Here is a 25674-nt window from a genome sequence, read left to right on the forward strand (position 1 = left end):
TTTGGGTGGTGGGTGCTGAGTGCTGAGTGCTGAGTGGCTGGGTGGGTGATAGGCGACAGTGATAATGGCCAAGTTTATGAGCAGCGTTAAAACCAATTAAACGATGTTTTTATAACAGCAGCGACAGCACCCACAACGTCAGCGTTGAAGCTGCGCCTGAGGATCACAGAGGCTTCATTGGAACTGGAGCTTTGGCTCAGTTTTCGGGTGCGTGCGAGTTTCCGTTTACCGGTTCAGGAGAGCTGCGAGCGCTCTAAGCTCCGCGTGCAGCTGTTCTCTCGTGCTCTCCGGCATGTCACTCACGTGCGCCCTGTCTTATTCTGGCACTGAGAGGGAGAGAACAGACAGTCGAAAGTTATCTCCAAGCGCATGAGAGACGCATGAGATCTCCCGACTCGCGGTGGTGTCGATGCGAAGCTTTTACAATATTGACAGGCCTAATCAGGAGATTTACAGCAAAGACGTCAGAGCTTTGGGGCCATGCAGAACAGAACCAATAGAGCAGGAATGTCCCGTGCAAAACAGCTTTGTAAACTGTGCCTTTTATGAACCAATATCCCAATCCAAATGCGTGCAATTAGTGGGCCGTAAAGTGAGTTTTGACCAACGATAAGACGATTGGGGCTGGACTGGGCCGACCACCTTGTATCAATCTGATTTCGGGTCTATAAAGAATCGTAAAACATAATCTTGGCAAACAGTAGTTCCACAACTGGACAAGGCTACTGCTACGGCCATCAATGACCCACCACCGTTATATGGGGAAAACCTAATCACATGATGCCGGATTGGAGTGCGGATTAGCCCATCGACAGAGCTCGGGGCGTAGTAGATTCCTCAGAGATCGCTCCCTATCGCCCAACGCCCATCGCCCATCGCCCATGGTTTATGTGACAGTCTCGAGTGCGTTTCAATGGCCGATGCCAAATCAAATGCCCATTTCTGCTCTAAAGGAATTATCTGATTATTAATTATATTTTGTCCATCGAGATAGGCGGCCCTGCGTGTTTAATGACGGAATAGCAGCCAGAGGAAGATATTCCAGCGCCGCATTTGATCCATTATCACTTTGGGGCCTGTCGTTTGACGCAATTAATAATGTGGCTCTCTTTGTGTGAGGACTTCTACTGAAGGCAGATAACGCAGCGGTTTGGAGGGTACGATTGCTTTTCTTTAAGGTAAACAACAAGGGGGACAAGTTCGTCTTTTAGATTATCACTTATCATTGATGATATTTCAAGTGATTTTCCATTGAAATGTGAGTCAGCAACTCCACAAGTACGAGGTATCTGTTCACATTATACAGAACTAATTTAATTAATCGGCAGTTTGGTTCCAGCACCAACTGGATCTCCCAGCAAACAACAAGACAATCATTCGATCATCGCCATCGATGATGACATTCCACCTGATGCTCTACTCTCTTCTCGCCCACGGCTGGGCCACTACGCCCTATCCCCCCAGTCTGGAGTGCGGTCCCAATGCCGCCAAGGCAAACTGCTCCTCCAGGTGCGAGGAGACCTGCCAGTACAAGTCCCGCAGCTGTCCGCCAACGATCTGCGGTGGTCCCTGCGTCTGCCTCGAGGGCCATGTGATCGATGAGCGACGATCGGGTTGTGTCCTGCGTAAAGACTGCCGGCAGAAGCAGCTGGAGGTGCCCACGTACCAAGTGACCAGTCTGAAGTACTTCGGGGCCAACTATGGCAACGACATTATCCCCCCCGAAGGGAACGACACAGCAGGTTGAGTGGGAATATCAATTGTCAAATAAATCAGTGCCGAGCTGCATATCGGATGCCGCGACTGATGGCTGCTTAGTGGGAACAGCCCGGACCCCATCAGAGACGGCTCTAGCGGAGGGTAAACATGGCCATAAACCGCCGTATGGCTCGGAGCTGTATGGTGGACAGCCCGGCCCACTTGCAATTGGGTGCCGTGCGCCTGGCTGGTGCCCCGATAAGCAAACGTGCCGCACATCGGCCGAGCCAGGTCCGCACGTTCACGTGATGTGCACGCCGATCTATCCTCCGACACTTCATCACCCATATATTAGCGATAATGAATAACAAGCCAACAATGGCACTGGCTGATGGGTGCTAAATGTTGATACAACCAGCTTATCTTGTCACCGATATTGGCCCCAGACATCCACCCAGATTTGCTAATGGTGATGAGGCACGCCCCATGACTGAAGCCTTAGACTGACTGGCAAACAGACTGGTTTAGCCTGTGGTCTGTGGTTCGTACAGAGACGCGCCAACAATGAAATCTTAATCATCTCTTGTACAAATTAAAGCTCACAAATGTGTGCTGAAGGGAAATATTGTCTCTGTCATTGCTCATCCGTCGAGAGGCCTTTGCACGGCGGCACTCGATCGAAAGGCCAAAAGTATGCTATGAATGAATCCGCAATGATTCCGTGGTGAATAAGAGCAGGCAGCAGTAATGAAGTACCCAAGTTCCCATAATAATATGTCTAGTTGGCTTTGCTTGCTGAGAACCCCTGGGGCAACCTCTCACTAACTTTGATTCTATTCCCAGAAACTGAAGCATACAAACCGTGTCGTGTCTCTCTTCCCAAAATCAATGAAAACATATGCAACCTTTTCTAATTTCTTTGTCAGTTAAATCCTTTCTTCTGTTTCGAAACACACAAAAGCAACAATAAAATGCCTTGCACGGTAAACGACATAAGCGGCGGATCGTCGCGCTTCCGACCGGTCGTACGCATCGGCAACTGGTTCGAGGAAAACTGCCTCGAGGAGGTAAGCCATTGAGAGACTCCAGTTACAAGTGATCAGCCATGCCCTTTTGCTAGGACAAAGTGCGCAGCTTTAAGAACAAGCGCGATAGGGGCGAGCTGCTGGTGGAGAAGGCTCGCATACTCTACGACAACTTCCACAAGGAGATCGTCCTGGCAGCGCCAAAGGAAAACGTCATCTTTGGAGCGGTCGTCCAGCTGATGCCCATTGCCATGAACCTCGAGAATATGAACACGGCCGACCTGAACCTCGCCCTTTCGGTGGTGATCAACGAGCGGGTGGTGCGTCACAGCCAGAAAATCAACGATGACTGCGAGCTGACGGTGGCTCCCTCCACCCGGGCCTGTCTACGCAACTCGTTCCGCATCGTCAGTGGCGACGAGCACGATCGCACTGGACAGGACATCAAGTACGGGCAGCGCTTCCGACTGGAGTGCATGGAATCGGGCAGTGATCCCATCATGCTGTACAGTGCACCCAAGAAGGTCAACCTAAACCAGTCCATCGATGCGACACACCAGTCCCATAAGAACGGCGAGCTCAATTTTCCCCTGGGTCTTGTGCATCGCAGTGTAAGTGGCTGACGAGTCCATCAACACTCTTTTATTGATGGCTTTTTCTTCATCCACAGCGCTGTGGCTGTCCGGGCGGGGACCTGCCGATGGCCTTTACCAACTGGTTCTGCATTCACGTCGATCGTAACAGGCGCTTCGAGAGCGAGGGCGAAAACATACCCGTAGGTATTGATGAGCTTCTTCATGAACTTATTCCAGCCAAATTCTCTTCCAGAGCAATGCACCAATGGTGATTGTCCATGCGGCGACCAACCGCAATCTGGCCGCCGAGAATGTGGTCATCCAGACGCTGTTCGGCCCGGAGTTCCTGGTGTCCGTGCAGAACTATCGCAACATCTACAAGCGAGAGCTCTGGAAGAACGTGTGGATGATCAGCAATGGCCACCAGGCGGGCCACATCAGCAAGAAGACCTAAACCACAAATTCCCTGTCCCAACAAACTCGCGCGAGTTACGCATTAAATAAAGGTCGCTGCAATTAATTGCCGGGTGAACTTGGTTCTTATGTCTGATAAGCAAACAAATTTCGCACATGGAACTGTGTCAGCCGAGCCGAGCCCCTGCGGTTTGGCCCAGATAATACCCGGCAGTGGGTGCGCTTGTATTTCAAATGGAGAGAGGGAATCAATGAGGATAGTTGCATAGTTCAAATCAGCACTATTCGGGAAGCATTTCCTATCTTTATTGCAGATTCAAACCACGCCCACCCACCTCAATCCAATTCGCATATGAAAGTGTGCCAGTCCGGTGATAAAAACTTGCACGAAAAAGCGCCGGAAAGACCTATAAATAGGCTAAAGGCAGCCACGGTCTGCACACTCATTCCCAATATGTCTCCGGTTGCAAGTCTTGTAGCTCCACTGCTCCTGCTGATCGCCACGACCTCCGCTCCTGGGCAAGCCAGCCCGGCGGATACTTCGCGAATCATTGGAGGAGAGTTTGCTGGACCCGGGCAGTTTCCGCATCAGGTGTCCCTGCAGTTGAATGGACGCCATCACTGCGGCGGCTCGCTGATCTCAGACACGATGATTGTCACTGCCGCCCACTGCACAAAGGACCAGAACCCTGCCAACATGAAGGCCATTGTGGGCACCAACGATCTGAGCGCCGGCAATGGGCAGGTCTTCAGCATTTCCCAGCTAATCATCCATCCGCAGTACAATCCCCAGAGCCAGGACTTTGACATGTCGCTGATCCGGCTAAGTACGCCCGTGCCCATTGGCGGTGCTGTCAAAACGATCCCGCTGGCCGACGCGGACTCCAACTATGCCGCCGACACCATGGCCACCATCAGCGGCTTTGGGGCCATCAACCAGAATCTTCAGCTGCCCAACCGCCTGAAGTTCGCCAAGGTGCAGCTCTGGAGTCGTGACTACTGCAACTCCCAGAACATTCCTGGTCTCACCGATCGCATGGTGTGTGCTGGTCATCCCAGTGGACAAGTCAGCTCCTGTCAGGGTGACTCTGGTGGCCCGCTCACTGTCGATGGCAAACTCTTCGGCGTGGTCTCCTGGGGCTTTGGATGTGGCGCCAAGGGACGCCCAGCCATGTATACTTACGTAGGTGCCTTGCGGTCCTGGATCAAGCAAAACGCAAATGTTTAATCGGCATGGAAATTACTGACTAAAAACGAAATAAATAAATTCAAACCTTTTTGCAACTTAATCATTGCGGTTGTTTCATTGAATCCAGTCTCTGAGCGGGTGAAATGTCACTCTGACAAAAGCTGAAATGTGTGAACCACTGTTGTGCGGTGGCGCCATCTCTTGGCTTTTGTAGTTTCATCATTGCCCGCAGGCAGAATGCAAGCGCCACAGCAGGCTACTTGAATTTCATTCGCAGCTGGTACACAAGTTCGTTGATGTATTCAATAAATGCAGCCTACATCTAGATTACTTTCGTATATTTTATTTATAACTGCATCTGCCGCCTTGTACAATTTCAATTCATTGCTACACATTCACTACACACTTAGTACAATAATTCTTTAGGGTTTATGTTTAAAAAAAGGTTTCTCGACCACTCGCTTCCTATGGCTTTGGGTGTTCGTACGCTAAATTGTAAATGCCGCCTAGTGAAGCGCTTTGTGTGAAAAAATATCAAATTAAGAGGCGCAGGCATTCTGCAGCAGTGTTCTGCTTCTAGTTAGTGTTTGTTATTCTGTATAATATTTAGGCTTTAGTCTCGAGAATAAAACAGTATTTAATCCATAGTTATGTACACATTCTGCAGGATGCGATATGAACAGTATAAGTAGTATGTGGTATATACACAGTCGCTGTGATTGTGACACCTAGCCTAATGCTAGAGGAGTACGATTGCGTTGTACATACATGTATGTATGTAAGTGTGTGTTTGTCCGTTATAAGTAGAAGGCACTATGCACATTTGCATTAACTAACTCTAAAGATCTGCTCAGTGATATCTGCAGTCTGGAAACTGATATTTTGTGTGTATGTAAGTACTACTACAAGCTGGCTACAAGTGTCCAACGCATAGGATATGTTGTCGTCTCGATAACTCAACTCAACGAAACGAAACTAAACGAAATGAAATGCAATCCAATCCAACAGAGGAGGAGTACAAAAGTACAAAAACTAGACATCTAAACATACATAATTTGGCATAAGGTCGGTTCTCCAACGCACTTAACAAATACAAACTAAAAAAAACACAAACTTCAGCGTCTCGCTTCGTCGGACATACAAATAAATAAGTTGCAAATTTTGGTGTGCCATCTAACGATAGTGCTCCCATGCAGATCCAGTGTAGGAAGGAGTAGGTAGGTGGACAGATAGGTGGTAAGTGGGAATGCTGCAGCTAGGGGCAAAACAAAGGCTATCACCGAATGCTTTCCGACCTAGACTCTTAGCCTAAAGCTTACGCACTAGAAACATATTTGGAATGGGGCTTTCGCAAAGCCATTTGATGACAATATATAAAAATTCATGATTCATATCCGTACATCGGAAAGCGTAGGGCTACGCGCTCCGTTGGATCATCCATCATCCAACACACTTTCCATAAATTGTGCTAAACGTTTACAAATGTAAATGCAAAAATTGCGCTACGACTTCATACGACTTTTTGGGCCAGCACTCATCCTGGCTTGTCCCGGATTCTATGCCTAACGGCCCCAGAGCATGCTGACTTTAGGCCTACAAAACTTATAGCTACTGTACAGCAGTCGTTCTCTGTTTTCCCAGTGTCGGTTCGTCCGTCTGTCTCTGTGTCTCCGTAGATCTCTTCGTGTGTGTGTGTCTGTGGTTCCTTATAGCTATGTAACGTGATTTCTGTCGCCTGGAAACACATAAATTTAATCGTATTTATAGAGCATGGCACAGAAATGCGGATACCAGCTAACCTCCCCCAATTTCCCGAAATTGTTCTGCCTATTGCACATGCCTGGAATAGAAGGGGAATTCTATTCCAATTCCTGCTTCCACTCTGTGTCCAGTTTTCGATGCCGCTTCTGTTGCTGCTATGCTCGCCTGTCTCGCTGTCGTTGGCGCTGCGATGTGGGCAACAGGAGGTTGCCCCTCGCATAGAAGTAGCCTCACAACTTGGAGCTATCGTAGCCCTCCAGCACCCACTCCTGGCGGGTCAGCGAACTGCCGCACTCCTCCATGAGTACCTTGTCCTTGGCCTCATTGATTGCCAGACATTTGCCGGAGGTGCCGTGGTGCAGTTGCTTGGTGTTCTCACGATATGTCCAGAACTGAAATGCAGTCTCGATTAGCTCACATTACATGCAAAATACTTCAACAGTCTCACCTGATTTCCCTTGCCGCCGTGGCACGAGTAGAGCACCACGTCCTTGCCGGCATAGTCCAAGCAGAAGTCGTCGCGCCGTATTTCTCCAGTCTTGCTCAGCATCCAGTACTGTAGGAGTGCGGAGAGGAAGCACACATTAATATTAATTGCGGTGGAAGCGGATGGATGCGGTGGGTCTGCCAATTGCCAAGCCAAAAGTTTTGCCAGGACTACAATCGCACAACTTATTACACGAGCAATCTTTTATTCAATTAAAAGCCAAAAAGCAGCTCTCTTTCTCTGTGTGTGTGTATGCTGTGTGTGTGTGTGTGTGTGTGTGTACGAGAATCTCTGTGTGGGTCTGGTCATGATTATTTATAATTTAAACCACGTTGCCAAAGCCAGATGGCAGACAGGCACCTCGGAACGAGTGTTCCGAATCCGGTTCCTGACTCTGTGGGCCCTGATTCTGCGGGCGACTGAGAATTACTTTGTTTGCCCTGCCCTGCCCTGCACAGGGCTACCGCCCAGCCTGCCATGCTCTCGTTGCCAGCTCGTGACCAGCAGCCATTTTGTGTTGTAACCAATTCCGTTTCCGCGCCCGCTGTCCGCCCGCACCATCGTCCTTATTCGTTTTATAATGATGCCAGGACTGGAATAATGATGAGCCGGTCAATGGGGGTGGGGCTGGTACGGGATGGATAATTACAGTTATTGTTTTAACTCTCGAATTTCGGTATTTTTGTGTGCCTTTAAGTATCTCCGGCTCCTATCGCGTGTTGGCTACAGTTTCTGCCTGCAATCGAAGAGAGATCTCTGCCAGAGCTGCCTTACAGTTGCGTCACGTAGCTGCTCCTCCTTGCGGATAGTTCTACTTCATATTCATTCTTGCTTATTGTTTAGTCCTTGTATCTGTCCCACCCACTCTCCAGTCAGCATTGGTGTTCACGATTTGCATTTCTGTTCCTTTTCCTTTTCCGTTTCCGTTTCCCTCTCCTTCATTGCTTTCCCCGCTGTGTGCGTGATGCGTTTTTAATTACGTTTTTGCCTTGGCGCTTTACAGTTCCTTTTTTTATAGCTGGAGTATTTTTTATGAAGCTTTCCTTATACCCTTGAAGCTTGGGGACTATTATGATGCTGAACCCATGCTGCTGGCAACGCTTTGAGGAGGAAAAAACATGCAATAATCTCTCGTTTGATGTCTTTTATCCCTTGGAATCACAACCGATCTTCAAGGGTATCAGGCACTTCCGAACGTGAGAGTCTGTATCTGTGTTCCGGTTTTTTATGCGCTCCCTAGCTGAACCAATTTGTTTGCTGTCCGCACACACAGACACTCCTAGTCGCGTTTTTCATGGCTGCTGAAACGCTTTCATTGTGTGGACACTTGGCCAGCAGTCAGTCAGGGAGCATGCAAAAACTGTTCACAGGTTGCCAGATCCTTTGATGCAGTCCTTCCCCGCCATCCGCTGGCCGGTGCACGAAATTGTGTGCGAAATTAAAATGTTGCGTACAAAAAAGCCGCGAGAACGCCTCCATTGGGGAAGCTCAAAACGCGCCCTGAGTTGGCAGCAGACGCTTTGCGTCGCTTTGCGAATGTTGATTATTTCATTCACAGCCGCATTTCCGAGTGCAAACAAACATTTGGAGGATTATTTTTTGGTACTTGAATGCGGCCATGTGTGTGCTTGTCTGTGTGTGTGTATCTGGGGGCGGTGTGTATGGTTGTAGGCATGGCCTAACCCACTGTGGTTGTTGTTTGCTGCTGTCTGGGCCAGCGCCAGCGCCAGCAGAACGGGGTCAACACTTTCTCCCCCCCCGCGCCGCACTTAAATGCTGAATATACAAATATCCTGCAAAAACACACACACAAAACGCACACATTGACAAAGTTTGCGTGTCTGTGTGGTGCCTGTGTGGTGTAAAGGATTCTGTTGTCTGTTGCAGTTCATTCGCTTGCAGTTTTGCTTTGTTGCCGACTTGCCGAGTGTGTGTTGTTCAGTTGTCAAAAATGCTTGTTACTTAAAGGGTTCCTTTTCCTTTCGCTCATGGACACATTTACACGCTTGTTGCTGCAGCAGCTGTTGCCGCATGACACACACACATACACACAGCTGAGGCCAAAGCGATGCATCAAATGATTTATCATTCGCAGTTTTATTTATGATTGCGTTTTAATTAATTCCTGTGTGACATGCCATAAATCGACCAAAAACAAATAAAACGTATACCCAAATATCCTGTCAGTGTGTGTGTGTGTGTGATTGTATCCTGCAAAACTGTTAAATTGGCAACACTTGCGCATAAATGGATACTTTCACTTATGTGGCTATGCCGAATAAAATGTAAATTGAATTTGAAATTGATGTTCGTTCAATGCTTAATAAATGCCAGAATGTATTACACTAGCCACAAACTCCGTCAAAATTAGTGCTCAAACCGCAAGGACCTTCACAAAGGGTAAAAAAACAACAAACAACGACAAAAATACGATTATTGCTGTCAGTACTCGCGGGCGAGGATCCACTTTTAAAATATGTTTCCGGAGGCACAGACACCAAAAATAAAAACCAAAACAAACAAAAATGGGGGCAAAATTCAAATCAAAATTCGCAGAAAATCAGAGAAATACTTAAAGGGGACTAATAGGAGACTAATAGACTTGAACCTGAACCTCTTTAGTGGGATTTAGTTCATGGCGATGTTACATGTAGGAGGAGTGAGTGGTCAAGTGTCAATTGGATATTGGATAATGGATTCATGTGTGGCGGTTTTCGCTTTGGTATTAGGTAAAAGCAAGCAAAGAATTGATCAAAAATAAGGCTGGTTAAAAAGCACTCAGGAAACCAACAATTCAAAATTTCAACAAAAGCGGAGAGCAAGAAAATAAATGTTATGGGGAACGAGGAGGAGGGCCGTCTATGCCTCCTGCTGCCGCCGGAATGTGTGTCGTGGAGTGGCTACCTGATTTCCTCCTTGGCCGTGACACGGATAAACGGAAAGAGGTAGGTCATCTTCCATCTTTTCGGGAAGATCTAGGCACATGCTTGACGGTTCGTTACGTATCTGTAAGTGAGGTTCATGTTGAGAGTTGATAGAGCGTTTGATCTGGGATCTGAGATCTGCGAGAGCTGTTCAGAGAGTATCAAATGTGTTCGTAGAGTTGGAGGAGGAGAAATGCCACCACATTGCCAGAAATACACAAGTGGAGAAAAGTGTTAGTTTGTTTCTTTTTGGGGACATTTCGTTTAGTAACAGCGAAGGGGGGGGGGGGGGGGGTATTTTTCTTTTTTGCTGCTTGTGCTTGAACGGAGTTTGTGGCGGTCGCAGGGCTGCTGGGAGATTGCTGCAAGGAACACAAACCTGATTGCCGCCCTGTCGATGGCACGGGTAGAGGCCGACGGCCTTCTTCTGGTGCTTCTTGCCGGTGGGTGAGTCCAAGCAGGTGCGACCGCCATAACCTAGGTTTCGTATCTGCGAATTGGGATTGATATCGTATCGAGTGTTCGAGGCAGTTGTCGGAGGTTAGTGTTTCAGTTGGGTTCGGGGTTGGTCCGAGGGGTTGGGTGGGTCTGTGGGTACAGCACTGGGGAAACCGAAGAACTTACCTCGCCCTGGGCCACCGCATCGCCGGGTATGAAGAGCTCGGGATAGATGTTATCCAGATACCACTTGAAGCTCTTGCACTGCAGGTCCTCCCTGGTGTGAGCATTTCGGATGATGATTTAGGTCTACGGTTGCCACTTTGCTGTACTTACCGCAGCTTCTTCCGATCGCTGACGTCTCCAAAGTCGCCCTTCTCGTTCCCAATGCGATAGTAGTAGTACTGCGCGTAATCGTCCAGCCACACCTCCGCCAGACGCACCGAGTTCTTCCGCAGCACATTCACGCCCGAACGCCACTGCAATAAAAGGGAAAGCATGAGAGAGAGAGTGAGAGTGAGAGAGAGAGAGAGCTGGTGAGTGGAAAGTTTCAGCACAGGCCAAGGCAAGCGCAATCACTGAGCGGGTGCCCGAGTCAATGGAAATATTTGGTCAGCAAACAGAGTCAGAGGCAGAGGCAGAGGCAGGGGCAGAACAATGCAGTTGGAGCTCTCGACGATGTCCAGGTGGTCCAGAGGTGGACAACAAAGCCTAATTACCTGAATGAGTGGCTTTTGCTTAGTGGCATTATGTACGGCTGCTGCTGGTTGCTGCTCCTCCATTTCCTGCCCCGCCCTGTTGTGGTTATCTCTGTCCTGTCTGTCCTTGCCTTCCCTTCACTTCACTTCACTTCACTTCACCTCCTTCTTGCCACCCTTCATGGGCATTGTCCGCCTGTTCTGTGTGTGTCTTGTTCTGTGTTTAGGTCTGGCGGGGATACAGGGACAGGGACAACGATGGTGGCTCTGCCAGGAGTGCAAGATTTAGTGTTTTTGCACTTGACGTTTATTGAAATTGCCATACCTTTTTGGTGCTGGCAGGGCGCTCCTCTCCACAGTCGATAACTAAACGACAAATGTGGTCGGTCGTTCAGTAATTCATCGATAAGCAAACGAACTAGTTGCCATTTACGGGTATACACTCTCTCTCCCATTTGGCTACATTGCCGAGCTCTCAATTAGTTTTCCTTTGTTCTCTGTCTGAGATAAACTCCCAGGGGATTTGGCTGTTACCCAAAGGGACTGGGACTGGGACCGGGACCGGGACTGGTCTCGTGTTAGCTCCACTCTGAAGCTCTGTGTGTGTGCGTGTGTTGCGGTATTGACATCCAAACAGTTGCCAAACTTTTGTCAAGCGTAAACCGTTGATAATTGAAGCAGCCCCCAAAAGGCAGTGGCAGTAGTTCCACGAGATGGAGGAGCAAAGCACACACATGGCAAAGACAGCCGCAATGCATGTCCATGTCGAGGTCGGGCTACGCTCCATTCATGTTGCTGCTTTTGCGGCTGGCATTGGCACGAGGGAGACTCGAGCATGGGAATGGGAATGGGAATGGGAATGAGTAGAGTATGTGGTTATGGCTGTGTGTGTGTGTGTGTGTGTGTACGAACAACGAGGATTGTGCCACTGTTGACCAAACACGAACCTCGGCGGGCAACTGGTAACTGGTCCTGAGGCTGGCCACACAAAGCGATGCCGAGCACACAGGACAGGGTAAACAGCACCCCGCACCCCGCACCCGGCACGTGATGTTGTGTAAGAGCTTTAAATTCTTTTGGTCTTTGCCCCAAAAGCTTCGGACCCACTTCCGTGCCACACTCGTATCCACCCCGAGGGTCGTTAATGAGGAGCAGTCGGTGCTCGGTCGCTGCTCGGTCGCTGCTCGGTCGGTGGGTGGTGGTTTGAGTATATCAATATTGGTTTTTGGGGCCACTGGCCACATTCATTGTTCAGCAATTTCTCTTGGAAATTGCCGGTTTTGGCCCTCTCGACAATTGATCGTTGACACTCACCTTGTAGGGTGAACGTTTGCGGAAGATGTGGCCCACGTGGGAGCAGGGCACAATCTCCAGTGTGCCGCCGCACATCCAGGTCTTGAAGGACAGCTCCAGATTCTCGCCGCCCCAGATGTCGAAGCCGGAGTCGTAGGTCCCCAAATGGTTGAAGAACTCCCGATCTATCGAAAACAGTCCGCCGGCCATCGTGGGCGAGTAGACGGGCTCCGCTGTGCTCTGAAAAAAGAAGGAACAACAAAAGGGATAGCATCAAGTGGGTAAAGTTTTAATTTCACTAATTGATACTCTCGGGCAGAGGCTCTCGTGGCTCTCACATTCGTGCCACAAGTGTCTTGCACCTGAGCAAACTTCTGCTCAAGTACGGGGAGCAGTCCCTTTTCAGGTGAAAGTTTGTTTTTGCCGCTTTTTTTGGTTACTCTCAACAGCTTGCCACAAAAGTGCTTCAGGCTACGTTTTATTTAGTACAACATTTTCACTCCCTCTCTCTGGCTCTCTTCACACCCTTCATCTGGGTTTTCCGACACAACATTTTGTTGTAATTGAATACTGCCCAAACTTCCTTGGGGGCAACGAATTTCTGCATTTAATTGCAGAATTTCATTCCGTATTTCATTGCAATTTAATTTCAGGAATATTCTCGATTTGTTTCGAATGCCAGAAGCAGCTGTTTGTCCGCTTGCAACATATAAAATAATTAAAAATAAATACACTTTGCCAAAGGAGGTTTTCCTTTCTTTTTTCTGTTTCTGTTTTTGTGCTGGCTGCTTTGTTTCGTAATTTGGTTCTTGTTCAATGAAACAGCAAAATAGAAAAACAAAGCAGCGAAATGGAAATAAACAAGAGCGGAAATTCACGCGGGATACCCTCGAAAATGTTTCAATTTTGGAGTATTGCACGAACAATCGAGTCAGATTGATGAATGAAATGAGTGGCAAATGGGTGAACTCTTCTCTGTCAGTCTTTCTGCGGGGAGTGCATCCTGTTCCCCAATCACCCCCGCCCAAAGGGTATCAACAATTGTGGAGGAACTTTAATAAATTAATGCTATGCATAAAATTGATTGTGATTGCTTTTAATTTCATGGATGGCTCTGGGGCTCTCGGGGAGAGACATCATAATAATTTCCATTATTATTAAATTATGCGAGAAATGTGCACACAGTAATTATTGTGTATACGCCATGTTGCGAGGGCCACAACGGTGCCACACAGCGGGGCAGCTAGTAATTGAGTTTCAGGAGAAGGAGAAGGAGAAGGCCACCAAGCGAGAGCAGAGCAGAGCGAAAGGTTGACAAACGTAAAACAGAAAACGAGAAAATAAATGAAATTGTCACAGAGATGGACTCACGCGCCGACTGGTGGAGTGGCAACTAAAAATGTGTAACAAGATGGAGACAAATCCAGGGAAAAAAGGACAACAAAGTGAAATCTCCGAATGCGACAAGTGAGTGCCAGCCATTGTGCTTTCTGCAGGGGAGTGGGTGGGCAGTGTGACATTTAATAAACGCCTGCAACAGAGAGAGATGCCCGAAAAAAAGGACGCGACAATGTGCCCAAATGTGCGAAAAGAAAACAGCACAAGGCATAAGGGATAGGGGATAAAGGATAAGGGATAAGGGATAAAGAGCGGCCATTTTGTTGTTGTTGTTGCCAACGGAAGTGACAGAACAAATAGCAAAAGTGAACAGTTAAGGGACGGGGCAGGCTGTGGGGGGGTTGTGCCTGTGGCTGTGGCTTGCTGCATGCGAGTGTAAAGAGAATCTTTTTATTGTTATAACCCGCGCACGCACTCCTCCTCCCAGCCGCCCACGAACGACCACGATCCAGCCGCCCATCCTGTGTTTCCTGCGTATCCTTCTTTTTGTTTGTTTTCCGCTTTCACCGCTCAGAGGAAATGGAAGTAAAGGGCACACACACACACACACACACACAACCACAAAGAAAAGAGAATTATTTATACACGAAAGATATAAAAAGAAAACGAATTTTTGGCGAACCGAAATGAAATAAAATGAAATGCAGCTCTGAATAAATAAATGTACAGGGAAATATATGAGTGAATCATGTTGCTGAAGTTGCAGTTGCAGTTGCAGTTTGTGCAAACAACGGGGCACAACTTTTCGCTTCCGTTCCTGCCTCCCGCATGTCCGCTTGCTTTTGCGGCTTAAATGATTTAAGAGCACACAAGCAAACAGAATTCTTATGCCCGAATGAATAATGCAGCACAGCGTTGATGGGGGAGGGCCGGAGAGGGCCCCCTACGAAACTTGCGACCACAAAAGAGAAAGCAAAAGCAAAAGCAAATTAAACAGCAATAAGCAGCGGATGGAAAGTGTCCTCAACGGGAAATCCCCTGGAGATTAACCACAATTTGTCCCCTTAAATGTCATTCGATTGAGCTTCCACTCCAGCTGGGAATTATGAATTCAATTTATTTCATTTAATTATGTAAATTATATTTCATGTAATAACAAAAAACCATTCAAACGGAAAAAACACAAGTTCATCTGCTGTTACAGAGATCGATGCACATAATTGTGTATAAAAAGGAATAAAGGATAAAATAGAACAAAGGCTGGCATTCTAAAGAGTAGATAAATTCCCAGGCAAAGCCTAGGAATTGCATTTGAATTGCTGCTTTATTTGTGTTTCAGTTTGGAGCCCCCCTAAGTGGCACACAAAGTGGAAGGAAGATTCATGGCCCTAAAGAAATCAATTTCGTTTGTGTGTCGAAATGGCATAAACAAGCAGCGCCAACAAATCTGGTCCTGGGGGACCAAGAAATAGAGCTTAAAATGACAAAATGTCAAAAGCAACTTGGGAACATTTCTCATTCTTGGTCTCGGCGGAGTGGGTCTCCCAAATGGGTTTGCCCATTTTTGAATATCAAAATAAATCCTATGGCATTCATAATGGCCAAAGAGTGTGACACACTTAGCGATGAACAATGGAGAGGTGTTCCAGGAGTGGAACACGCCACTCCATAGGCTCCACTTTAGAGTCGCTGTGGCTTTCAGCAGAGGAAACCACCACCCAGGACCTGGCAGCCACAGCCACATATCCACATTATCATCAAATAAAACAGTCACGTAGAGGAGACACCGAAAAAAATATATGCCCAGGAATATCGTAAATGTCAGGAGGAGCCCCTCAGTTGGGGGTGCACTTGGGAAGCTCCAGAGAGCCGCGGACCAAGTGCCGATGGGTCTCTTAGAGCACAGCAGGCAGGCAACGGCGGGAGGCAACACGCGATGATAATGTTTAATAAATGGAAATGGCAGGGTAACAAACAGGGGAGTACCCTGTTCAGGGAGAGAAATATTACCAGGAAGTGTATGAAAGATGTGCAAATGTCTCTCGAACTTAGTTACCCTCTTGCTACCCTCGAGTATCTGCCCGATGTGATGCTTCACAAAATAAAGAAGACGTTGTCGTTGTCGTTGTCGTTGTCGGTAAGCACCGAACAGCGAGACACGCGCCACCGAAATATGCAAAGCGGGAAGACAACAAAAAAACTGAATACAGGACTGAGGCTGAGGCTGAGGTTGGTTGACATAATGTGAAGTTTACTTTGACAAGTGCTTGCTGGGAGAACAGCAGCAGCCGTCACCACACTCCAACATGCATACAAATGTATCTGTGTGTATCTCCCTGCATGTGGCAAAGTGGCAACTTGGCGGGGCAACTTGAAGGGGTTTTATGTGCTCCACTGGCTGCGGGGCTATTTGCATTTCGAGTCAAGCACCGAAAAGTCGCAATCTTCGCCAAAGTGAATAGTTGGAGGAGTGCTTCAGGTCAGAGGCTGGCAGCCACTGCAGGAATCCTATTGCAAGAGTGTCTGTGGAGCACCATCTCCATCTCCAGCTCCGTCTCCAACTGAAGATGCAGGAAATCTCGTGCCTAAAGTTTCGGTTCCTCTTAATCCACTCAGCAGCATCCTTTCAGCATTCCTGTGCCCCGAATCGGGGGCGGCTCAAAAGCGTATTTAAATGTTTAATGTAGCATGCCACACCCACACACACACACACACACACACACAGATCTGAAGGGGTGTCCTGAGGTAAAAGTAAAAATTAGCATAAAAAAGTTGTTTCAGTGCTTTGCTGATTTTGCTTTGATTACCGGTTCACTGGACTGTTAGCAAATGCTTAACGTCTGTCCTCTGGTCCCCACATATGAAGGGGGGAGAGAGAGTCGGCAGGGGCGTCGACGGTTCAACTCATGGAAGGGGGAAAGCCTCGTTGGGCTATTCCGAACATAAAGAAGTTTGCAAAATGTGCGATAAATTCTTGCGTTAAATATCCTTTTTGGGACACCCCTTTCCGCCTGAGCCCCTGCTCCTAGCTGATGATGGGGAGGGGAGCCATAAAACCAGCCCCTTTAAGGCGCGAAAGCGCGTGCACAAAACTTTCGACATTTTTAGTACGCAGCGCATCCTGCCACAAGGACCTGGAGAGCAGTAGAGAGAGAGCGAGATCCCCAGGACCAAGTGCAATAAAAACTAAAGTGCAACTTTGCGTATTAAGCAGTAAAATCTGCGCCAGGGAAGCACCCAAGGAGCGGCAGGCGGCACGCAGCTTAACTGTTGGAAAATTAAAAGAAAATGGTCGCCGGCAGCCCGGACGAAGCCTCTTGACATCGCACCCCCCTAGGATATTACTAAATTACGTTGTCAAAATGGCGGAACACGTGCCTCGGACCGGACCTCGCTGAGGCAGCAGCTGCAGCAGCAGTAGCAGCGGGAGGAGCGGGAGGAGCGGGAGGTGGTGTGCTTGACCCGCCCAAGGACGTTTGTCGTGGTGCAAAAATGGTTGCTCGCTTATTTAATTTTCCGCAATGTTATTCAAGTTTTTAAGCTGACGCGACGTAAGCAAGCCAGCAGTAAGCAGCCCCCCCCCCCGCGGAATGCTCGGCATATTTCATGGCCCAAACTCTGGGGCAAAACTGATTACACGATTATCCTCCAGGCAGGCAGGCAGGCGGGCAGTAGCAGTTGGAGGGGTGCTTCAATCAGCAGGAGGCGAAGCAGCACGTTTACGCTTGGCCTTGTCCGCATCCGTGAACAGAGAGTGCCGAGAGAGCACAGACCTGATGAAACTGTAATTTTTGGCTATGCGAAACGCGCGCTCAATTTCCATAGTTTGTGTTGAGAGTGAGGCAGATGATGAAGAGCGGCATCAGGGCGGTAATAGGTGGCAACTGGGGCAGCCACTGCCACTGCCACTGCCAAGTACGTGCTCACTTTCGGTTGATGAGCGAATATGAACGTGGAATGTGGAACGTTGAACGTTGGCCTATGGCCTACGTCCACCCCAAAGTGCTGCATAAATTATGCATGCAATTTAGCAGAGCTGGCAAGTTGCATGCAAAATATCCACTTATCCTCCTCCCAAGCAGTTATCGGCACAACTGCAGCTGGCTGAGAGTTTCGTTAGATTCCACAACCATTGCCAGGGATTGCGCACAGCACAGCACGTTCCCCTCCATAGAGGAACATCGCTGAGCCCTGCCTAGGTGTTTGCACCTATCAAAACACAAAACACAAAACCCTCTCGTTTAGGGTAGCCCATTTTTGCAGTTCGGGTTGTAATTTGAACACCCATTAGCTGGTGTAAATGGGGGCTTAAGACTTGCATGGTCTGCATCCCCCCAAAAATGATGCTATGCAAATGAGAATCGTTCCCGTTCGGTTCGGTTAACTGGCAATTTTGCACAGCGCAGCTTTGGGGCCAGTCCTGTCCTGTCCTGCTCCGTCCGGTGCTAACGAGAACAAATGTCCCACGGACATGGCTTCTCCTGCAACTCTCCACCCCATCCACAGCTAATTAATAATACCGAATGCTCCTTCCTGCAGCAGATGAAAACCAAACATGGCTGCCGCTTCACAATTTTCCAAATGACGACCACGACGAGGATGTAGATGCAGATGTAGATGAGGATGCAGATGCAGATGCAGATGCGAATGAGAGCACTGATGATGATGATGATGACGTTGGGTGAAACTGCTACCAAAAATCTATGTACGCATGTACATAATATATACTTGTGTATGTGCATGTCTGTATGTGGAGTCATCTGTCAAAAGGGTTGGGCCATTGGGCACTTCGTTTGCTAAAATTGCTTAAAAATGAACCCCCGTGCCGACTGTTGATGGATGGGCTGGAAAAATTTGGCTGCTCCCCGTGCATTCCACCACCACCCCCTCTCGCGCAGCACTCATCATTCCCCGCTAAGTGTTTGCTGTTGCCGCCTGCCGCCTGCTGCTTGATTCACGGCTTCCAGAGGAATTGGGGCGGAGGAGCGGGCACAACGAAGCTTTAAAAATTTCATATCTATTTTTAGTGCTGGTGCTGGTGTTGGTGCTGGGCTCTTGTGCTCTTTTGCTGCTGTTGCCTTTGCTCATTTCCATAGTTATTTTTCATGCATTTTTACAGCACTTCCACGGACACACACAGAGAGACACGAGCATGGATACCCTGTGGTTCCAGAGCAGAGGCGCATTTTAAATCTCTCCTACATCTGCTGCATTTAAGCTAAAGGTTCTGTAAGTTATGTCGAAGAAGGGTATACAAGTGGACGAGAATCACATGAGGGTATGGGTCTTATAGTCATTGCTCTGCTCTCGACTGTCGAGTGTTGCTTCTTGGCTGTTGGGTGGGGGGTTTATTTTTTTGTGCTCGTCCTGGCTGAGTGTGTTGTGCATTTTTACGAGCGTTTTTTAATAAATCATGGGCCACGTAAGCGGACTTTCATACACAGGATACATTTCCCTTCACACACACACACACACACACACATCACACATATGTGTGTGCTGCTTTCGGGCAGCGCTTGAGTGAGTGATTTGCATATGCTTCTCGTACCAGGGCTGGCAAGCTACAGCTACTGCCTGTACCTTTCTTCTACAAAAACTATAAAGGTATCTTTTTGGTATGGTTGTGTATGGTTATAATAACACCTTTCGCCTCTTGTAGGTAAGAGTAGAACACAGATCTATCCCGGATGAAGTGAAAGCTCCATCCCTGGGAGTTTCGCTTATCTCTCGCTCCCTCTCTCATGGCCTTCTGCCATCCCCCGCTTGGAGGCGATGGCAAAGGCACAAATCACTTTTGCAGGCGGCAATGGTCACGCCCCCACAGAGCAGGCCAGACCAGACCCTCGTTAGTTTTGGGGTTTTGCATGCTATGAAACGAGAATGTGTTCACAGCTTCGTTGTTGCTGTATCCGGCGGAGGAGGGCTGGAGGTCTGGGAGGGTCGTGGGGCATCCCTCGTCACTCTCCATTGGGTGCAAATTAATACACTTGCGGGCCCACGAGGGAGCGTGGGTGTGGCAAGGAGAATTGCAGTTCCATAGTCTGATCTTGTTTCTGTTGTTGTTCTTTTGCGGTTGGGCTATCAGGAGTGGGGTGTGGAAGTGCAGGGTTGTGGCCAACAAAGTTAACGCTGTTTTCTGGTGAATATTTTCACGCCACATCTCCCCAGCCCCACTGCCCTGTTGTTGTAGAGTTTGCACATGGCTTAATATGCAAAGTTATGGCTGAAGCAAACACGGAGAGAGCGAGTGCAATGCCACTTGTGGTCTCTGGCTCTCTCCCGTTGAAAGCCAGCTTAAATTGGTGGTTTATTTTTAATAATATTTTGGCATATAATTAATGGCGGCCAAAAGGCAGCCAGGCAGCCAGACAGATCCACCTTGCAGCCAGGAGAACTCGGCAGAAGAGTAGCAGACTTTGGGGCGGATGCCCCATAAATATCACCAGCTGCCGGCAGTCGACTGAGTATCTGTGTGTGTAAAGCACACACAGTGTGTGTGTGTGTGCCTGCTGGCTATACGTTTAATTAAACAACAGCAGCTTTTAGCTCGATATAATAAACAGAAATTTAGACAGAGACAGAGACAGATATGAAAGAGAAGCGCTGCATTGCCGCGACGAGTCTGTAAAGAGAAACCCCGCCAGGTCCTGCCCTTCTTTGCACTGCCAACTTTTGTTACAACATTTCAATTAAAAGTTAAACGCACACCAAATTATGCGGACTACAGGCAAAATGTGTAAGTAATATTCCGCTTCCGCTGCATAGCGAAAAATTAATTAACCAAAATGCTGGGAAGCGAAACCACAAAATAAAAAGATGAGAGCGAAAAATGGAGCAAGGAAAAGCCCTTTGACCGCAAAAAAGTGCAAAACCCCGAAAAATATCTACGACTAAGGACAGTGAACCCTTGCGTTCCCTTTTGCTGATTATCTTTTGGGGACTCCTCTTCGTTCCGCTGTATTATGTATAGGGGAATATTCCATATATTTTTGTGCAGAGGGTCCCTCTGCCTTTCTTTTTCCATTACTTTTGGCGGGGGGTGCACGTAACTCGCATCTTCTTTTCTCTCTATTATATTTTTGGGGGAATCGCTCGTGCATGTGATTGGGTTTTGCAGCCAACAGAGCAGCTTGAGCTTGCCCCTGGGCATGTCTCAGCATCAGCTTAACCCCATTTCTCACTCGCAATTCAACGGAATTAACACCCACACCCACAGAGAGCAGACACAGCCCGACCCACGTCAGGAGATGAAAGCGAAACTGCTAATTGATTAAGTGCTGTATTTAAATTACGCAAAAATTGTTGCCTACAATCAACAAAAGAGACAAACAATGAGCAAACTTCCTCCTGGAAAAGCTTTTATCCGACAAATTTCGTATTCAAACCAACTCTGAGACGAAGGAAACGGAAAGTGGAGTGCTGGGTGGCTAGAGAAAATGCCAATTCCATTTGAATTCAATGTAACATTCGATATGCCCATGAATTCCGAGTTATTCAAAAGCTCGAGAACAAAAGGGACAGCCAATGTGGGCCTAGGCACGCGAGGAATGACAGGGCAGGGAAGAGGCAAAGGGGAAACAAACTGAAACTAAATAAATGAAATTGATGGAGCACACACTTGGCACACAGCAAAACCATGAATTATGAAGCAGGCAAGAGAGAAAGAAAGAAAGTCAAGGCACTCGGGTAGATGTACATACGAAGACATGATACCCTTGACAGTTCATGCAGAGCCAACATCAAATCAAAATCATAACACCCGTCGCAGGGTTGGCATCAAAAAGTATCAGCTCTAAGTAAGCGGATTCGGGTGGAGAGTGGGCATGAACAGAGGCAAAGTGGATCGAACAGCGATTACGACAAACGAAAACACAAGAATTATGCAAAGAGAAGAAAGAACTAGAAACAATAGAAGAGCAGAGCAGAGCAAAGAGGAGAGGAGAGGAGGCAGAAACATCCCAGAGCTTAGGGCATAGCTCAGACACACAAACTAAAACGGGACCAAGTGCTGATAAGAAAGCATCAAAGCAAGGGCAAAAGCAAAAGCAAACATACAGGCAGAGCAGCAGCAGAGCAGCAGCAGCAACAGCAGCAGCAGCAGAAATCACAGCGAATAAGAGAGAGGAGAGAACGAGCAGCAGGCAGGCAGCAGGTAGCTGGCCGAATAAGCTGAGAAGCAAAGGAAACAAACAGAGAAGCAGAACCCAAGAACAACAACAACTACAACAACAGTTATACTGATTTTGCCGAGACACAAGTAAGTCGTAAAAATTTAAGCACATTTTGAGATGCCCACTCGAATGTGCTGAAAATGAGTACAGTGAAGACCCCACGGAGAGGAACGCAGTGGAGCATTACAGATTTCAAAGTTGAATAATAATTATATAGATTAAGCAAAGCCAGAGCTTACATTATGGTTACTGCTTCAGCTTGAAATGAAAAATCTACCGACCGGTGTATTTGTAGCGCTTATCGAACGCCCACTGTATGCATTTGTAATGATTTCATTTGAGCTTCGCTTTGTTTATCAGCTCACACTTTGCTCTCAGCAGCCCAACCTTCGCGACGTGGAGCCCCGGCTACGAGATCCCATTTCAAGTCGAGTTTCAGTTCCAAGCGAACAATCGAACGGAACACACATCTATCTATCTGACTACCCCTCCAAGCGAGAGATCTGCAGGCAAAGATGATCAAGATATTGGCGACTCTGTCGCTGTCGCTGTGCCTGGCCAGCGTGGTGCTGGGCGTGAAGGTGGGCCAGCAGCAGTCAGGGCCGCAGGTGCCAAAGAAGCATCTCGTCTGCTACTACGACTCGGCCAGCTTCGTTAAGGAAGGTGAGTGATGATGGGCTATGTTATGTAATACCCGCTATGAGCTGTGAGCTGTGAGCTGTGAGCCATGAGAAGTGAGAAAAGATGAAAACGAAACTGAAAACAAGCTTATCAACGAATATTCCACGAATCGAATCAGTTCCATTAGTTGCGATGCGATAACCTTCCTGTATGAAAACCCCCACCAATCTCTAATCTCTCATCCATTTTTTGTGTAGGTCTCGGCAAGCTGGTGATCGATGAGCTGGAGCCGGCGCTCCAGTTCTGTGACTACTTGATCTATGGCTATGCGGGCATCGAGCGCGATTCGCACAAGGCGGTGAGCCTCAACCAGCAGCTGGACCTCGACCTGGGCAAGGGGCTGTACCGCACGGTGACGCGCTTGAAGCGCAAGTACCCCAACCTGAAGGTGCTGCTCAGCGTCGGCGGGGACAAGGACATCGAGACGGACAAGGACGCCAAGGAGCTGCCCAACAAGTACCTGGAGCTGCTCGAAAGCCCCACGGGACGCACTCGCTTCGTGAACACCGTGTTCTCGCTGGTGAAGACCTACGGCTTCGATGGCTTGGATGTGGCCTGGCAGTTCCCCAAGAACAAGCCAAAGAAGGTGCACAGCGGTCTGGGCAGCTTCTGGAAGGGCTTCAAGAAGGTCTTCTCCGGCGACTCCATTGTGGACGAGAAGTCCGAGGAGCACAAGGAGCAGTTCACTGCCCTGCTGCGCGATGTGAAGAACGCCTTCCGTCCGGACAATCTTCTGCTCTCCACCACCGTTCTGCCGAATGTTAATTCTTCGCGTAAGTAGCCCCGAAATCTATTCAAAACAAAGACCCATAAAAGCTCTCCCTCTCCCTTAGTGTTCTACGACATCCCCGCTGTGATCAACTATCTGGACTTTGTGAACCTCGCCGCCTTTGACTTCTTTACGCCCCAACGCAATCCCGAGGTGGCTGACTACAGCTCGCCCACCTACGAGCTGAGCGAGAGGAATCCCGAGTTCAATGTCGAGGCACAGGTCAAGTACTGGCTGCGCAACAGCTGCCCCGCCAGCAAGATCAACGTGGGCGTGGCCACCTACGGCCGCCCCTGGAAGCTCACCGAGGACTCTGGCGACACGGGCGTGCCACCGCTGTCCCATGTGTCGGATGAGGCACCCGTGGGTGTCAACACCCTGGTCCATGGCATCTACAGCTGGCCCGAGGTGTGCGCCCTGCTGCCCAACCAGAACAATGCCTACTCCAAGGGCGCCAATGCGCCGCTCACCAAGGTGCAGGACCCGGCCAAGCGCTACGGATCGTATGCCTATCGGGCGGCGGACAAGAAGGGCGACAACGGCATCTGGGTGAGCTACGAGGATCCGGACACGGCCGCCGACAAGGCCGGCTATGTGCGCTCCAACAACCTCGGCGGCGTGGCTCTGTTTGACCTCTCGTTCGATGACTTCCGCGGCCTCTGCACCACCGAGAAGTATCCCATCCTGCGGGCAGTCAAGTATCGTTTGTCCAACTAAACCACGATGATTGATTGATTGACTGACCTCCGGGTCAAGCTTTGTCAGACAGAAAATTAGAGCTATCAATGTATCGATCTATGTATTTGAGAGGGTCTAATGTCGTCGAATAAATAGAGGGTGTTGCAAGAGCCATTCATTCCAACTAATTGCCACATTAACATTCACATTCACATTCACATTCATATGTATGCCACGCCCTTATAGACAGTCACCCTGTCTACCTAATTATCCCATCCTATGGCATGATTTGGGCACTCACTTTGAAGGCGGCTCCTCAGGCTTTCGGCTTTCAGCTTTATGCTTCAATGAATAGTCAAAATCCAATTGACTTTGACGGAAAATCTGTAATCGGCTTCATCATTAAAGCAAGTAGAGTGCCAGAACTCTGGCCACATCCTAGCCAACCTCCATCTAGTCCCTGCTCAGAGAGGAAGGGCCCGAGACCATGAAAAGTCTTTTGAATTGACTGCTCAACATTTGTCATTGGAGCGAAAACGTCGAACATTTTCGCAAACGTAGGCAGAAACTCACACACCGATGCACCCACAGATACTCGGTAGAGGCGAACGCACACGAGGACACATGCTGAAGGACTGGCTCAATGTTAGGCACGATTTCACAAGAACAACAGCACAAACACACAATGAAGGCAAAAAAGTGGAATCACGAGTCGAACTAGGGAATACCCTTGAGGGCAATGGGATTATGTTATGTGCAGAAGGTATGCCTCCCAGCGGGTACACCCTCTGCAAGGACACACCCAAAGTAAGAGCCCCTAAAAGCAGCACAATGATAGCAGGACAAAGGCATAAAAGGACTCTCGACAGCAGCATCCATGGGAGCGCGCACGCATAGACAATCCGAATGGAATAAACCCAAAACGAGGGAAATGAAATGAAACGTGCAACGGGCAAAGATGAGAGCATCCCCCCTCCGCCCACTCCCGCTCTTCGCTCGCTTAGGGTATTAGGAAAGCATTTACCTTTCCACACAGGCCCCCATTACACATGCATATAAACGAGGCAAGAGTGTGGGCCAGAGACGAGGCCTAAACAATTTTTAAAGGTAAACTCTGTCTGGAATACCAGAGAAGAACCCAGAACCAGCAGCGGCAGATTCAGTTCTAGAGTATGATTAAGGGAATGGGGAATTTGGCACTTCAGGCACTCTTCCTCCTTGTGTATGTTCTATGTATAGTTAAACGCTTTGGCCACCATTGCGTATGAGTGCTGTGTGCCGTGAGCTGTTGAGCACGCATATTGCGCATACGCCGAGCTGCCACTGCCACTGCCACTGCCATCGAATAAGTTTTTTGCCGTTTCCTTTTGCCTTTTGCTCAAATAATTGGATTAGTGTTTCAGCGCCCTCAGCAGCGACTCCTGCTGCTCCCCTTTGGGATCCGCTCTATGGACATGAAATTGTTTGTAGTTTTATTCGAGATTTTCCCTATATGAGGATTAGTTTACACACACACACACACACACACACACATG

General features: G+C 48.5%; 5 protein-coding genes across 9 annotated transcripts in view; 4 read left to right on the forward strand and 1 right to left on the reverse strand.

Moving 5' to 3' along the window:
• Positions 1-1366: 1366 nt before the first annotated feature.
• On the forward strand, positions 1367-1762 carry LOC117585482 (accessory gland protein Acp62F-like). The gene has a single exon (XM_034274979.1). It carries the CDS (start codon positions 1394-1396, stop codon positions 1745-1747), a length of 354 nt encoding a protein of 117 aa, XP_034130870.1. The 5' UTR covers positions 1367-1393; the 3' UTR covers positions 1748-1762.
• An 824-nt stretch (positions 1763-2586) lies between these two features.
• On the forward strand, positions 2587-3818 carry LOC117581405 (cilia- and flagella-associated protein 161). Its single transcript, XM_034268560.1, has 4 exons — positions 2587-2765; positions 2819-3334; positions 3394-3498; positions 3552-3818. The coding sequence occupies exons 1-4, from the start codon at positions 2670-2672 to the stop codon at positions 3750-3752; spliced, it is 918 nt and encodes a 305-aa protein (XP_034124451.1). The 5' UTR covers positions 2587-2669; the 3' UTR covers positions 3753-3818.
• A 274-nt stretch (positions 3819-4092) lies between these two features.
• On the forward strand, positions 4093-4945 carry LOC117581511 (trypsin-1). The gene has a single exon (XM_034268799.1). The coding sequence runs from the start codon at positions 4167-4169 to the stop codon at positions 4938-4940; it is 774 nt and encodes a 257-aa protein (XP_034124690.1). The 5' UTR covers positions 4093-4166; the 3' UTR covers positions 4941-4945.
• Positions 4946-6427: 1482 nt separating this feature from the next.
• The window catches only part of LOC117578815 (putative polypeptide N-acetylgalactosaminyltransferase 9), a 55427-nt gene continuing 36180 nt past the window's right edge, over positions 6428-25674 (reverse strand). For 3 of the 5 annotated variants that reach the window (XM_034264567.1, XM_034264566.1, XM_034264568.1), the window contains 6 exons: positions 12524-12742; positions 10848-10990; positions 10698-10788; positions 10453-10563; positions 7111-7218; positions 6428-7054 (listed from right to left, as the gene is read on the reverse strand). In XM_034264567.1, coding sequence (XP_034120458.1) covers positions 6893-7054; positions 7111-7218; positions 10453-10563; positions 10698-10788; positions 10848-10990; positions 12524-12742 — 834 coding nt within the window. In that variant the 3' untranslated portion in view covers positions 6428-6892. Of the gene's footprint in view, positions 7055-7110; positions 7219-10053; positions 10156-10452; positions 10564-10697; positions 10789-10847; positions 10991-12523; positions 12743-25674 lie in introns of all 5 variants that reach the window. The other 2 variants (XR_004573396.1, XM_034264569.1) reach the window with 2 other exon arrangements.
• On the forward strand, positions 22416-24189 carry LOC117578816 (imaginal disk growth factor 6). The gene is made up of 3 exons (XM_034264570.1): positions 22416-22674; positions 22890-23465; positions 23526-24189. The coding sequence occupies exons 1-3, from the start codon at positions 22527-22529 to the stop codon at positions 24176-24178; spliced, it is 1377 nt and encodes a 458-aa protein (XP_034120461.1). The 5' UTR covers positions 22416-22526; the 3' UTR covers positions 24179-24189.

Source organism: Drosophila guanche, unplaced genomic scaffold (genome assembly GCF_900245975.1).
Source record: "Drosophila guanche unplaced genomic scaffold, DGUA_6, whole genome shotgun sequence".
Lineage (NCBI taxonomy): Eukaryota > Metazoa > Arthropoda > Insecta > Diptera > Drosophilidae > Drosophila > Drosophila guanche.